We start from the raw sequence: 16,743 nt of genomic DNA, 5'->3' as shown, positions 1-16,743 counted from the left end.
ATGGCCCGCCTTGATTATCATACACATTGTAAGGAGATCACTTTAGATAAGCTATTACCAGCAGGAGAGTGGGGTGGGGGGAGAGAAAACCTTTTGTAGTGGTAAACACCCATTTTTTCATGCTTTGTCTGTATAAAAAGATTTTCTATACTTTCCACAGTATGCATCCGATGAAGTGAGCTGTAGCTCACGAAAGCTTATGCTCAAATAAATTGGTTAGTCTCTAAGGTGCCACAAGTACTCCTTTTCTTTTAGCAGAATGACAATCTATCAGGGTTACGAAATTAACCTGCTGGCAGGAAAGGGAGAAAGGATTCGACTGTTCAGAAGTTGAAAAGACTGAAAGAATTCTATATAATTGATTCCATAACACTGGATTTCTCTCCCCTGGCCCTCCAAGCTTTGAAAGGAAACCTATGACTTGAGATAAATATATTTCACACATCATCATCATCATCATCATCACCACCGCCACTCCTCCTCCTCCTCTTGGGGACACTTATCACTGTAATGTTATTTTTCAACATTTGAAATAACTGTTTTTGCTATGAAAATGCATTTATATCAATGAGACAAGCTATTTTAATTATATTGAGATGGTACAGCACCGTTGCTGAACATAGGCCTAATTTATGAATAATTTATGAGCACCATAAAAAGACTATTTCCCTGCAGAAAACAAGGCGTCCTGATACAGCAGACCAACAAAATATGGTATGCAAAGTCTTTAACCTTGCCACAATAGTCAAGGAACTAACATAGCGCAGGCTGATCCTCAAATGTATCAAATGTATTTGTGAATCTGCTAGCAGCCTGAAGTAACAGATGACATTGGAGCTTGCATCCTTCATTGGGGTCTGATATATATGCCTTGAATATTTGCTGACTTTATCTTGAGCTGTGGCCAATCTATTTTAGAGGCAAAACAGTGAACATATATGAAAGGTAATAAAAGGACATAATATGAACAGGAGACATACAGAGAAAGCAAAAACATACTAGAGTGTGCAGCAGTGGCTAATATATCTTCAGATGAAACCTCTTGTTTTAATGTCTGTGTCTAATATGGTCCAAAGATACAGCCTGCTGCTGAGAAAAAAAAAGAGTGCATAAGTCAGTGCCAAAGACGCTGCAAATTCTGTTTTCTCAGCAGTAGACTGTATCTTTGGACCATATTAGACAAACAATTAAAACAGTTTGGACTATTTTAAAAAATGTTTACACACAAGAATTAAAACAGTCTTACAGTATTTCTGTGTTACAAAAATCAGTGTATTATAAAATTAATCTTAATTTTTTTCACCTTGCAGTTTTATAGGCATTATTTTGAATATAGTTCTTGAATGCAGTCTTAAAGTCAGTTTTCACTCTTCTTTTTTACAACAGATTAATCTATCCTGTTTTTAATAGCTATGACTAATAAATTATGTAGGAAAAGAGAAAATCATATTTCATTTATTAAGATATATTAACAGTTTATAGCCAATAAGTTTATCTATTTATCTATTTCTGAGTGGTCACTTATAAAACATCAGTCATTGTGGCATGTATTTCTGATCTATTTTCAAGCCTTTAGTAAACTTCTAGCCTCTTACTTATTGTATACATTTCAGTAGGGGAAATATTCCTTTATAATTAGGTCTTGGCATCAACTGTTCATTTTTTTAAAAATACCCACACCATTATCAATATTACTTCTTAGAACAATGAAAATATTTCCCTAGTGATTGCCTTTTTATAATTATCAGTAATGATAATTTAAAAATAAAGTGGATTTGAAAAGATGGATTTGAACTTGAGACAGGATTTTGGTTTTTGGGTCAACAATTTGTACTCAGTAGTGCCTGATATCAAACATCTTTCTTGGCATAAACGGGCACTGAAGGATCTTTCCCATTAGAAAAATAGGTAATATGTTAGGCCTAAAAACCTTGATAGTGTTCTTCAAGCACAGTACATTATGCGGTTCTATAATATGACAGAGTTAAGAACTGTCTCTACTCAAGTCCCAGGCCAACAGTCTCAGAAACATAAATGAGTGTCATGTAGGTGAGAATGTTCAAATAATAGACTGAGCAAGATTCATAACCATGTTAATTAACTCCAAGGTGCAGCGCACAAGAGAAAAGTGACAAATCATGTAGATTACTGCCACTGATCTTCACATCTAAATGAAATAAGACAAATACGTGCCTTGAGCCCCTCTTGTTAACGTGCACAAAACAAAGATCTCTAAGGAGTAGCAGATGTTGCAGCTCAGCATTCTGAAAAACTACCCCGAAGGATTATTGCACTGAACTCTCTTTCTGGATGGCACCAGAATTACAGATACACATTTCAGTCTACCTTGCAATCTGCTATCTCTGTTATTATGGAATGGATGCAGATGAAGTGCATCAGTCTGAGAGTACTATAGCTTATTAACTCCTATCTTAACTTCTGAGAGTAAAGGGCAATGCAATCAGGAAGCAATCATCAATACTGGTGGATTATGTAAAGAAAGACATTCACTTAAGCCTCGTCTATACTAGGAATTTGCTGCGATTTCAGTCAATTACTGGTGCAAACCTCTAGACAGTGTAAACCTCTGCAAACTGAGATTTGCACTGGAGAAGCCAATCCTGGTTTCAAGCAAAGGAAAACTCCACCAGTGCAAACAGAAGAAGTTTAGCTAGTCTACTCTTGTGCACTAGTACATACATGGCTGACAGCTGTAATTGCAGCAGATCTCCTGCAGAGATGAGGCCTGAGCCTCAATGACTGAGAGGACCATAATTTGGAAGCTGCATTAGAATTTAAGGGAGCTGTGATGCTGGCAGACCAAGTGTCAGCTCATGCCAAGGTCCCCATGCCTCAATTGCAACATACACAGCTGGAACCAGTCTGGCTCACTTGTGTGTTAGCATTGTTAAAATGGATATTACAATTATAAGAATGTGTTTAGAGTTTATGGCATATTTGTAAGTTGCTGCATGCATTAATATCACTTACAATACCTGTATCCTAAGATAATATTTGAGCATCTGTATTGTAAGCCTCTGTATCTCACCAGACAGGACAGAGACATTACCTAGTGTGGAATGCTGGTCTCCAACAGAAGCTATTATCTCATGCACAACAGGGAAGACCCATCAACACCAAACAAATTATTGAGGAACAAATTAATTGCTTTTTCCCCTTCCCCTCCTCCCATGAAAAAGAGTCATGCAAGTGAATTCTTTCCATCGGCCAAGATTGCAGCTCAGAGCTCAATGGGGGGAAGGGAATAAAAACCCCTTACAAGAAGGAACTGTAACTGTATGCATCTTGGACTGTGGGGGCAAGGATTACTAGGCATAAGCAAAAGATCCCAAGTGCTTAACCTGGGTTAGCCCTGAAGGCCATGTAGAGCTTATTTATTATAGAAGCTTCTATTACTTTTTGAAACTAGATTGGAACTAATTTGTGTTTATATATGTTTACCGGCTCTAACCCTGTAAATAGATCTCGTTTCCTATTCTAATATAATAAATCTTTAGATAATTTATTATAGGATTGGCTACAAATGTTGTCTATGGTGTGAGATCTAAAGTGCAATTAACCCGGGGTAAGTGTCTGGTCCTTTGGGACTGGGAATAACCTGAATATTGCTACGATCCTCGGTGTAAGGGACCATCTATCACAAAGGTAGGCTCACCTGGATGGCAAAACAGATTGGAGTACTCAAGGTCACTGTCTGCAACTCCATGTTAAAGCTTTTACAGTGCCTGAGAAGTTTACACTTGATAATTGGTTAATGAAATCTAAGTATTGAACTCACAGCCACTTTGGGGTTTGTGCCCTGGTTCTTAACAGTCTGCCCTGAGTTTGGTACTTGTGCTCTTGAGCCACTGCAGGACAGCTTTACAGGAACATAAAACATTCTACCACTTATATTCCGGAAAAAATAATTTTAGGGATTGGAGATGGAGGAGGAGGGGGAAGAGTGATCTAACATAAAAGAAACACGTTTTAGTAACCCCTTACCTCCACGCTCCACTTCTGCTGCCATTTTAATGTTATTACAGCACCCACGCAAGACATCATACAAATATCCCAAATGTAGGCTGTGGTTATATTTGTGTTGCTCATCACATAATGTGACCTATCAGCAGACAATGTAGCCTGCACATGAATGACTTCTCATCATCCTTTCTTCTTGCCCGCATGCACTCAAAATGTACTGATTTTATAATACAATTTTGGCATTCTCCAGCTCCATGAGAATGCATGGCCCACACAGAACACACTTGAGCATCCAAACCTGCAGAGGAAGATTGTTTTAAGGTCTGGAGCTCACGGCAGAAACCAATCTAAGTTCTGTTCCACTTTGCAACCATAAAAGCACGGTTTCAAAAAAAAAAATGTACATTGAGTACCTGGTGTTTGATATGGAACAGTATGCAACATGCTTATGACATGTAATAGGCTACAAAATCTGAGTTCATAGCCTTGAATAACAAATTAGAACCCAGCTCTGGCATACGTAGATGGGAAATAGAATGCATGTCTTCTTAGTGTATGGATACAGCTGTTCCCTTGAGCTGCACAGAGCAGGTGGTTCAATGAAACCATTGCTTAAAAAAAAAATAAAAAAAATTAAATGACAGCAGGTTGGCTTGAAATGAAAAATCAAATAAGGTTTATATGTGCAAAAGTTAATTACTGAAGCAATTAATGTATGTTCTACAAAATTATGTTGCAAGTGAAACATTTGGGCAAAATAACCACTAACTAAACAGCTTCAATCACACAATTTAAAAGGGAGACAATCCATTTAGAAAATTAGAGTTTAAAGTAGTTTCCAATATTAGACATGATCCTGAAAATACCATTGGCAATTTCTGTGATTTTACAATAACTTTTTCTTAATTTTTAAATGCCTCTCACCCAAAGACTTATGTACAAAACAAACACACTGCGGGATGGGGGAATAAAAATATGCTCTCTAACTTCATGTTAATAGTACACAAAAATATATCAGATAAACATTTTTGAAGTTAGTGGCATCCCTTTAAATATTCTTTAAAGAGTGATACTTTCTCCAGGAAGAACAGTAATTTTTGTTGTAGATTTCAGAGTGGTAGCCGTGTTAGTCTGTATCAGCAAAAAGAACGAGGAGTACTTGTGCCACCTTAGAGGCTAACAAATTTATTTGGGCATAAGCTTTCGTGGGCTAAACCCGATGAAATGGATTTTAGCCCACGAAAGCTTATGCCCAAATAAATTTGTTAGTCTCTAAAGTGCCACAAGTTCTCCTCGGTTTTTTTGTCATAGAGGAAATCATGCCAATGCCAGCAATTATTAACCATATGTATCTTCTTTTGTCAGGTAAAATAGTCACTCACTAAAAAGCACTCCAGTGCTTACTTTCATGTACTTCCCCCATTATTTCACTGTCATCCCTCCTCTGGAGCAGAAACTATCCCAAGTTGTATGGTGGATTTTAGATGTGTGTGTGTGTTTGGGGGGAGGGGGGAATCCATCATCAAAAGCTAAAATGGGACCAACACATTTATTTCATGTATACCTTAGGCAAGTTTAAACTCAGTGGGTTGGTATTGCAGCCTACTGTCAGTACTTTTCGCTAAGACCTAGGTTCAGTCTGCCCAGGCTTATGAGATTGAGAGCAGCGACAGACTCAGATTCATATCTCAGCCTCCACAGAGCATAGATGGAGATAGAAACTGGCATCCTACCTATTGATACTGTGACAAAGTTCCTCCTCTACCTTGGTGGGTCTTGTGCTTAACTGGCGGATTTGCTCGCCTCAGACATTCACGGCAGCCCTCAGTTTGGTCGTTTTCGTGAACCCACAGTCCAGGTCAACTCCTCCTGTGTCTGACCGGGAGTTGGGAGGTTTCAGGGGGAATCCGGGTGCGCCCTCTACTCCGGGTTCCAGCCTAGGGCCCTGTGGACTGCAGCTGTCTAGAGTGCCTCCTGGAACAGCTGCACGACAGCTACAACTCCCTGGGCTACTTCCCCATGGCCTCCTCCCAACACCTTCTTTATCCTCAGTCCTCCAACAGTACGCGTTCTCACTCTCAGCTCCTCACACGCGCACCACAAACTGAAGTGAGCTCCTTTTAAACCCAGGTGCCCTGATTAGCCTGCCTTAATTGATTCTAGCAGCTTCTTGATTGGCTGCAGGTGTTCTAATCAGCCTGTCTTAATTGTTTCCAGAAAGTTCCTGATTGTTCTGGAACCTTCCGTGTTATTACCTTACCCAGGGAAAAGGGACTGACTTACCCTGGGGCTAATATATCTGCCTTCTATCACTTTCCTGTAGCCATCTGGCCCGACCCTGTCACAATATGTATAATCCCATATAGTACATGTCTCAAATACATATCTCCCAAGTGACTGGAAAAGAAAAAACATCCCAAAAAACACTGAATTTTCTATAAAAGAAACCCAAACATCCCCAAAACAGCAGCATGCTGATTTACCCAAAACGGGGAAACCTGTTTTAAATGAAGAATGATGCCATGTTGTGTGTGATACTTCATGTATGTTTAGTTAGGACTAAATGGTGGCTTTAGTAAAATCCCTAAATAAGGGGCATTGCTTAGTTGTACTGCCTCAAGAGCAGACCACATCTCTCTCTCACAATATGGTTCCTGGTTCACCCTTCTCTCAGGGGAGAAGTAATCGGCACCAGCCCTCTGCCTTGCACAGGCTACTTGCCTCTGCTCTGGCTCAGCTGAGCTGTCTGGCACATCAAGGAGGGGGAGAGAAAGTCAAGACTCCATCTGCTCCCCACTCATGCCCTGTCCACCTGAACAGGGCTAAGAGAGGGAGGTGAGATGAGGCTGCGATGTGAGATACAACTAGCCACCTAACTCTCCTGCACTGGCACATACTGAGGATCACATCTGCGCTCTCATTCAACAATTTATTAGCTAGATAAATAATTTTTAAAAAGTTGTTTAACTTCTCAGCAAGTTCAGGTCTTAAATTAAATACACTTGGTGACTCAGTCCAGACTTTAAAAAGAAAGAGACACAGGTTAAGGTAAATTTTCAAAGCACTAAATAGAGTTTTAGCCAGGAAGCTCCCTTTACTGCTTTGAAATGTCACAAGTGCACTTTAGTGAGTGACTCTTTCCAGGAAGCAACAAGATTACAAAAGTAAATCCATACCCCAATGCCCAGCATCTTGCAAAATATTTATTTTTAATATTCCAAATTATTGACAAAATGAAATGAATGATGATCAGATGATTAAAAAGCCTGGAGCCTTTTAAAGAGAATGAAAATAAAGTGTCTCATTTCAGGCCTTCCCCACTACTGTCTCCTAAAAAGAGACTTAGAGCAAGCACAAACTAATAGTAAACAACAACAAAACTTTGCACATGTTATACAAACACCTCTACCCAGATATAAAGTGGTCCTCGGGAACCAAAAAATCTTATCGCGTTATAGGTGAAACTGCATTATATCGAACTTGCTTTGGCCTCAAACATTTCCATTATTAATAGTCACTTCCCGCCCCCGACTGACCCCTCAGAACCCCCGAACCATCCAACCCCCCCCCGCTCCTTGTTCCCTGACTACCCCCTCCAGAGACTGCCTGCCCCAACCACCCCTCCCAAGACCCCACCCCCTATCTAAGCCCCCCTGCTCCTTGTCCCCTGACCGCCCCCTCCAAAGAATCCCCTGTCCCTAATCACCCCGGGACCCACCCCCTACCCAACCCCACTGCTCCCTGTCCCCTGCCTGCCCCAACCCCTATCCACACCCCCACCCCCTGACAAGCCCCCGGGACTCCCACACCCTATCCAACGCCCCATTTCCCATCCCCTGACCGCCTCACCCCTAGAACCTCCAAACCATCCAACCCCTCTGCTCCCTGTCCCCCTCCCCCCTCCCGCCTGAGACCCTCTGCCCCTTATCCAACCCCTCGACCACGCCCCGGCACTCTTAACACACCGCTCAGAGCAGCGTGTCAGAGCCAGACATGCTGATCTGCCGAAGTGCACAGCCCCACCCCCCAGAGTGCTGCTTCACCGTGTTATATCCGCATTCGTGTTATATCGGGTCACATTATATCGGGGTAGAGGTGAAGTACCTTCTGTTTGAGAACATCAGAGTGCTTTCAATTCTTTTAAGTAGATCTCACAACACCTTTGTGAATTAGGAACTATTACAACATATCCATTTCATTGATGGGAAAATTAAGTCACAGAGAGTACCATGATTTAATGATTTGCATACGGTCTAGACACAAATCAGTGGGAGAAACGGGAATGGAATACAAAATACTTGAGTACAACCCTGTCAAAGATCCTAGGTACATTCGTGGGCGGCTAGCCCAAGCCACTGCCCATGCCACCACAGCCACACTGCTATTTTTAGTGCACTAGCTGGAGCAGAGCTAGCGCATATGTGTTTATTCTAACTGGGAATTACAGCAGTGTAGACATACTCCTAAATAACAACACCTCACAGAGAATTGTTTAATAATTCATCCATATAAATTAGACTTCAGTCATGGAATTATAAAAACTGATAACGTACAGACATGTATTCATGTCGGCCCTGATTATACACATGCAGGCAGTCCCTGACCCCTGAACAGAAAATTTCTGAAGTCAACAAGGCTCCTTATGGGCTCAGCAGTTTGCATGTCTGGCTCAGACTGCAGTATTAGTCCCTTAATTGGTAGGACCCTTTTCCCTCCACCGCTTTTAGTTTCTACATATTCACGACATTTTCTCATAGAAATGGTGTGTCTTTACAAAGACCTATGCTAGCCAGCATGCCAAATACATGCTAGCTTTAAACAGGCTTCTCTTGCCAACTGCAAATGAAGTGACATCATAGATTTTTTTTAAAAAAGCATACCAGTTTGCAACCATCTCCAACTAGTCATTTTGATTAAACCAAATATATTCCGTTATAGATATTTTAACACAGAATATTTTAAAACACTGGTTTTGTACAATAGAGGTCTTAACAGAAAAAGGTTTAAGTCTCAGCCCAGGCTATCAAGATGATCAGATATCCAGTAAATTATGTAAATATTTTCAGAAGTTATCCAACATGCAGTATAAAAGTTTAAATAAAGTAAGAAGTGTGTAGTATGTGCACTGTTCTGGTATATATAGTATGCACATATATTGCTGACCATCAGGGCAAACCACAGGGGGGTCATATTTACAACTGAAAAAAAATGCTTACCTGTTAATGTAACTTAGAGCAACATATGTTGGCTGTTGTAGTTCTTGTTTCTCTAACACACGTGGGTCTGTATCTGTAATAAAAATACAAGTATGCATTTGCAATATTTGTACTGAAATATAGGAGTCTATAAGCAACATATCTCAAGAAGAAAAATGTAAAGTAGCTAAACCCCTTCATAGAATAAGTTCAGTACAGCACAATCATTTGGTCATTCATTCATAAACAACAAGATATTGCATTACTTTTCAAGGGAATTCCAAACATCAACAGTGATAGAATTTCCATCTGTCATACAAACTTCATAATCCCTCCTCATAAATATTAGTTTTCATTGCTTACAGCAACCATGTTGGCATCATTTCCATGGTTTACACTGTTAAAAACGAAATAGAGTCAAAAATTAAAGATTTCTTTTAAGACATTTCTAAAGTTGATCAACAAATTGTGACACTTTACAAAAGGACCAGTTTTCACAAACAGCTATCTGTTGAGGTTCATCATCTATTTACCTCAGCACACACAAATTCTGCTTCTTCTCCTACCCTAACTCTTTCAATCAGAAATGCACATGAAAGTACACATGTAGCAAAATATATGCCCAGCAGAAGATTGCCCTTCGGAAGCACAGAAGCAAGCATTCGTCAATTCCCACTAACACTGACTTTACAGTTCAAGAATGAACTGTACCTGGTTTTATGCACGAGTCTTATTCAATTCAACTTTGCTGTTATCTAAGCAAAGAAGCAGTCTTAGTCCATGTTGCTGAAATGAAGAAGAGCGAGCATACACATTTTTTAAAAACAAAAAAGTAGTTACTAAAAAAAAAAGGATAATCTTGATTTTAAAAATGCAGCATGGCCTCATATTCCAATACAGCCCCTTTAGAAATTAAAAACAAAAAAGGTTTTAACAAAATGTGTATCATGCAGATGAACATGACCATGCAGTTGTTATCACAAACTGCGTGCATGTCTTTAACAGCAATTCTATGGGCAACTTATGTTTCCTAACTATGAAGAATGCAGACTGTTTTACTAAATAGCTCTCTATAGTACTGCTGGTATCCATCTTTCATTTCTCACTGCAAAGAATATTGTCAACACACTTATGCAATATTCTAGACTGAACCTATTTTCTCCACACAACTTTAAGCCATGTTATTTTTCAAAAGTTCATTTCCCTAATATTGTCGCATGTGCTTTTGAGCTAGTCAGCAGCATCTGTATTCTATTTAAAAACATTCCAGTAATAATCTTAGGCCCCAGCTCTTTAGCCCTACACAGGTAAAACTTCCATCAAAAGGAATAGCAGTTCTTGACTGAGGAGTACAAGATTATTCAGCCCTCAGTTCTAGTCAATTAACATTTTGTTTAATGAGTGCAGTCACTCCTGGGCTGCCATAAAGCTTAAGAATAATTCAAAAAGACTTCTCTCGGCCCCCCAGATTTGTTCCATGACAACTCAGACTCTGTGTTTGACAACATACTTCACCAACACGCCCATACGTAGATGGAAACTTACAATGACAACATATTTGATTGAGCAGGTTCAGAGAACAGTCACATATACATACATAGTGTCAAGCAGATCAACAACCCATAGCCAATTACTTTTAACAGGAAACAGACCTTTTCTTATGTCTGAAAAGCAGTTGCAGTCTACAGAGATTATAGCGATCACCAACACACAGTGCACTGGACTGCTCTAACTGAAGATAGTGACAAATCAGTTATCTTATATGTTATCTTTATGCTCCACTCAACCAGGAATGGCAGGCTCAAACACAAAAAGATCTCTTTTATGTTCCTTTGCATTACTGTGAGACCTCCATTCATTTAGCAAGCCAAGCACGCAATCTGCATCATGATGAACTCTGTTAGATTTACATCTTTGTGGTTCAAGGTCTACCATGGGACTGCCTTCATGCAGAATGTCTGCAGAGCATTATCCCCCGTCGGGGTCATCCTAAAACTGCTTCAACCCAAGTTTAGGCATCTGTGGCTAAATGACTGAAGCTTCCCTAATCCAGTTCTTAACTTGGATTAACCTTCATCAACAATGAACAGTTTCTGTGTCTGAATGAGGCAACTTTGGGGCTGGTTTGAGTCACATGTATACGTGGGAGAGAGGGGCTAAAGGAAAAACTTTATAGTGGAGTGTCCACCACCTATTTGCTTTATCGGAGCAGCTCCCCCTAGCACTGACGGAAGATAAGGAAGACCACATGACGTTCATCTTGATATGTCAGAACAGAGTGTGGGAAACTGTTTACCTAGCATCTGCGCGCAGGACAGATCAAAACTGAACCCTCAGATCACTGTTTGTAGCATCTTCTACTGGACCAACTTCTGGTAGCGAAACAGACAAGCTTTCAAGCTACACAGAGATTATATTCACAAATTGTCCAGGAACAGGTAGCAAAGGTCTCATGTTCTAGTATTCAAACTGATTACAAAATGTCTTCAGTGAATGATTTTTGGTTTGCTAATCATTTGGTAATTACACTTCACACACAGTGCTGTGTTGGACAGCTATACAAGTCATGAGGTATTCCTTCTGTTCTCTGGTTGGATGACATACATAACTCACCAAAAAAGCAAATATATATTGTGCAATTTGTAATTACTTTAAAAACTGCTTTTGCATTTGCACTTCTAAAGCTTGAGACCTTGAATGTATGCAGAAAGAAAACATAAAAGGGTAGTACATATGCTCAAGCTGAAATTCACTTTCAAATTTAAAGTTCCAAAAATGTTTTCCACTAGACTAATGAAAACCACATTTGCTTTTCTAAATATTTATTTTTCCCTATAATAATGTACCTTACTTGCTCTTATCATACTCTCAAAGCACAATTATTCATTGGCTTTTGGGGTGGAGCTTTAAAGCTCACCTATTTCCCCTAGTTTTTTCCAACCCCCTCCCCCCAGACATTCTTGTTAAACCCTGGATTTGTGCTGGAAATGGCCCACCTTGATCATCATACACATTGTAAAGAGAGTCATCACTTTAGATAAGCTATTACCAACAGGAGAATGGGTTTGTGTGTGTGTTTTGGGGGGGGTGGGAGCGGAGAAAACCTGGATTTGTGCTGGAAATGGCCCACCTTGATTATCATACACATTGTAAACAGAGTGATCACTTTACATAAGCTATTACCAGCAGGAGAGTGGGGTGGGGGAGAGAAAACCTTTTGTAGTGATAATCACCCATTTTTTCATGGTTTGTGCGTATAAAAACGTCTTCTGTACTTTCCACAGTATGCATCCGATGAAGTGAGCTGTAGCTCACGAAAGCTTATGCTCAAATAAATTGGTTAGTCGCTAAGGTGCCACAAGTACTCCTTTTCTTTTTGCAAATACGGACTAACACGGCTGTTACTCTGAAACCTGCATAGGAGGGTGAAGCTGTGGGACCAACAGAAGCAGTTGCTGCTGTCTTCTGACCTTTTGGATAATTTCTTCTCGGTTTCACTCCTCCGAACAGCTTTCATTCCAGCTTCACATACTTGATTCTGCAAGACTACAACTAACTATTCTCTCACTACTCCTGCTTTTGTTCCAGCCATACAGGAAGACAAGACAAGACACAATGGGAGTAGTTTAATTAAGCTGCAACTTTATTCACTTAACATATCTGCGGAATACTCGGCAATAAATCATATGGTGCAGGTCATAATTTTTTTCTTAATTGCTTCCATTTATTTGGGGGAGGGCTGCCATCCGCCCTCTCCTTTCCCAACCTGGGCACAGCCAGCATAGGCACTGACTCCATGGGTGCTCTGGGGCTGGAGCACCCACGGGGAAAAATTAGTGGGTGCTCTGCACCCACTGGCAGCCAAGCTCCCCTCACCCCTCCTCCTCCTTTTCCTCCCCTGAGCGTGCTGCATCCCCGCTCCTCCGCCTACCTCCCAGCATTTCCCGCCAGGCTGCCGCTAAACAGCTGTTTGGTGGCATTAGCATGCTCCGGGAGGAAGGGGGAGGAGCGGGAATGTGGTGCACTTGGGGAAGGAGTTGGAATAGTGGCAGGGAGGGGGCGGAGTTAGGATGGGGACTTTGGGAAAGGGGTTGTAATGGGGGCGGGGCAGGGGTGGGAAGAGGCAGGACAGGGGTGGGGCATCATGGAAGGGGTAGAGTGGGGCTGGAGATGGGAGGGGGGGTTGAGCACCCAGGGGAAAGTTGAAGCCTATGACAGCCAGCCCATTGCTGAGACCTCACCGTTCTCCCCTTGTATGTAAGTTCAGAGGGATGGGAAAACAGGGAGGGAGGAACCCCAACCCCCTTCTTCCAGCTTTCTTAGGGGATGCCTCCCCTAAATCCACTTCCAACTCCTGTTTATCAGGGAACTGTATCCCTCTGTAACAAGTAGCCACAAAGGATACCTGCCACACTTGATATCCACTAAGTGCAACATCTTGACCTAACCTCCTTATCTACCTCACCAGGTCCCTGACCTGAGAAAAAACCTACCCTGCCTCCAGAGCCATCCCTAGCTATTCTGGGGCCCTGCAGGGTGTGTGTATGGGGGGCCTCAGGCCTGAAGACACGGGGGTAAGTCGACCTAAGCTACGTCAACTCCAGCTACATTATTCATGTAGCTGGAGTAGCATAACTTAGGTGGACTTACCCTGGTAGTGAAGACAAGCCCATAGTCTTGAACCCTATTAGCTATTTCGTCATTCCTTACCCCTGACTTCCTCTCCATGGCCATGCCAGTACCCTTTCCCCTCAACATCCCTTCCCCTCATGCTTGCTCCCTTCACACATCTCATTTTCATTTCTTTATCTCCCTTTCTCTGCTCCCACTTCCATCCCACCAATTTCTCATTCCCCCCTAAAATTGTCAATGCAGTTATTGAATGAGATAAAATAAAAAAACATTATATAGATGTGTATAAACACAAATCAACATTTGCACATGACAAACCGAAGGTATCCCATGAATTTTTACTCCACTAACCCTTGTAGTTACTTCTCCTATTCCCTATGACCTTTTAGTGTGCTCTTTCTTATTGTGCCCTGCTTTAACTACAGGTAGTGTCTATTTTATTTTTCCGGATGGCACTAGCGACTTTGGGGTATATAATGAATGCATGCTATTATTTATTAGTAATTATTAGTTAAAACTATTTTTTACCTATGTCAGCTGTGAATTATTATACCCATTTTACTGTTGGGTAAACTGAAGTACAAAGAGATTAATTGTCTTACTCAAGATTAAAGAGCAAGTTAGTGGCAGTGCTTGACACCAAAGCCATAAACCCTGACTCCAAGTCCCCTGCTCTCTTTCACTCTCTCTTCCCAAAGGCATTCACACAGACATTTCACATTGTTTTCTAAATATCATCCATTTGAATAACCAACATATATATTGCCCAAAGTTAAATTAATAGTTCTGATACCTGTGTTTGCGACACTGTATAGGTTGTACTGGTGGTGTGACAAGGAAAATATTACATGCACTCAAATGATAGAACAGATCTGTGTATCTCAAGAAGAAATATAAGTCTCTTACAAAATAAATATATAAAAATGCTCAGCCAATGTTTCCTTAAGTACTTGTAGGCTAGTAATCTTAGTACAAAGTTGCCTAAACAGTTTTCGATGGGACACCTATAAAATTAAATGTATTTGCAGATGATGAATCTTCAATATATCCCACTGCAAGCATTCACAAATCAGTGTACACAAAAAGCTGCAGGAATTGATCGGTTGTTGGTCCTGCACAAGTTATCACTTTAACCACTTGCTTCCTGAGTTATTAGTGTGGTACTAATGACTCACTATTTTACTGCTTTCCTTAATTATATAGTGAAGCTCTTTAGATCCAGTAGAACAAAGCTTCACTTCCCAACTGCAAAATATACAAGCCACCTTCATTATTTCTTCTCTCTCACACAATGCAATATGCAACACTGAATACATTTTATAGCATCTGGAAAGCAGTAATAAGCAGTTTTTGTAGCACAGCTCTTTACCCTACAGTTCTCTCTCACACACATCCCCCCTACAGTACTAGGTTTTCTAATGAAGCGTTCTAACAAGGGAACTTCTTCCCTTCCCTTCATATTGCATTGTTACTCTGCCTGTACACAGCTTTGCTATAAGAGATAGAACATAACGCTAATTAAAATAAAACAAAACATACAGCTACCCAGATGCTACTCTGCTTTGTTTGGTTATGCCACTGTTAAAACTTGAACATTGACTAAAACAGTCATGATATGGTCAACTTCGGTAAATAATAGGATGTAAACACTTACATTTTTCATGCCAATATGGCATGTTTTAAACTGGCAAGGAGACAAGAAGTGTCAGCACTTCACTAATCTGGTCTTCCAAAACTATAAATAACGATACTGCACCATCTTTATTTGGCTGTTGTAGGAAGCCAACCTTTATCAGTGGAGCATGTTATAAAAAATGAATCACTGACTGCAGCACCAAGTTCTGATGTTAGAATGTAACATCCTTCCAACTCTTAACATCTTGCACACAAACACACTCTACAGTCTTCTTTTAAAACTCAGGAAGCAACTTTGTTTCAATAAGTGAAACAAACGAAAACCCAAAAGCTCACCCTGCCACACTGACTAAATATAATTTTCACTAATGCCAATTATATCCTTTTCTTTCACACAAACATTTTAGCATAAAACACACACTATTATAGTTACTAATTTTATGTCAATTTACTATGCTTAAATACAGAGTCAGTTTTGAATCAGGTATACACTCGATAAAGATCAGACGGTTTTTATAAGAAAATTTAATAAAGCTTATTAAAAAAATCTAAAAAAATAAGCCACAGTGACAACTGGCTTTATTCTCCACAGTCTTTTTCACCTTATGTAGTTATTGACACTGATGTAAGAGGGGTGAAAAACACTACCTAAATTACAATGGTGGCATTTTACACCCACTTTGCATTCCTTTCTAAACACAACAGTAAAGAATCAGGCACAATTGTTGGCAGCGAACTGAATAATAGCAGTCCACTGAGCCAGAGTCTTTCACCTCTAGATCCCAGGTTCAAATCCAGCCTAGGTTGATACCTGAAAACTTTTTAAGAGGCCTTTAAAATGAGTTGATAGTCTTAATCCAGTTCCTGGTGATCAGGTGTCCTTATTACAAAACTATTACTAGTACTATTTGCAATAGTTTCAGAAGAAAGACCAATGGCTGAATGGGGTGAAGACTGAACTATTCTTTCACTTCGTAGAGGCAGTCTTTCCAGAGCAGCGGTGAGTGTGCTATCAGACCAGTGGTGAGAAAGCTTGCACTGCCAGGGCCTATATTGCACCAGTTTTGCATTAGCAGAGAACTTTAAGCAAAGATCATCAAAGTTGGGTGCCTTAGTGTGGCACATAAATCCATATTCAGATGCAAAGTAAGTTGCCCAATTTTCAAAGGTTCATATCATCTGTAACTCTTATGGACTTCAGTGGAGTTGCATCTACTGCGTGTCTCTGAAAAAAAAAAAAATCAGGCCACTAATTTTGGCCCCTAATATTAAGTTTTAAAGCTGAGTCTTATCATTC

The 16,743-nt window shown here is 40.4% G+C and overlaps 1 protein-coding gene across 2 annotated transcripts in view; it reads right to left on the bottom strand.

Annotated features, from left to right (window-relative positions):
* The window catches only part of JAZF1 (JAZF zinc finger 1), a 283,110-nt gene that overhangs the window by 130,414 nt on the left and 135,953 nt on the right, over nucleotides 1–16,743 (bottom strand). For both annotated transcript variants that reach the window (XM_084619316.1, XM_084619317.1), the window contains exon 2: nucleotides 9,201–9,273. In XM_084619316.1, coding sequence (XP_084475442.1) covers nucleotides 9,201–9,273 — 73 coding nt within the window. The remainder of the gene's footprint in view (nucleotides 1–9,200; nucleotides 9,274–16,743) is intronic.

The sequence above is a fragment of the Lepidochelys olivacea genome (assembly GCF_965140295.1).
Source record: "Lepidochelys olivacea isolate rLepOli2 genome assembly, chromosome: 2".
NCBI lineage: Eukaryota > Metazoa > Chordata > Testudines > Cheloniidae > Lepidochelys > Lepidochelys olivacea.
The sequence above is the reverse complement of the archived record's forward strand: the minus strand, read 5'-3'. Positions and strand labels throughout refer to the sequence as shown.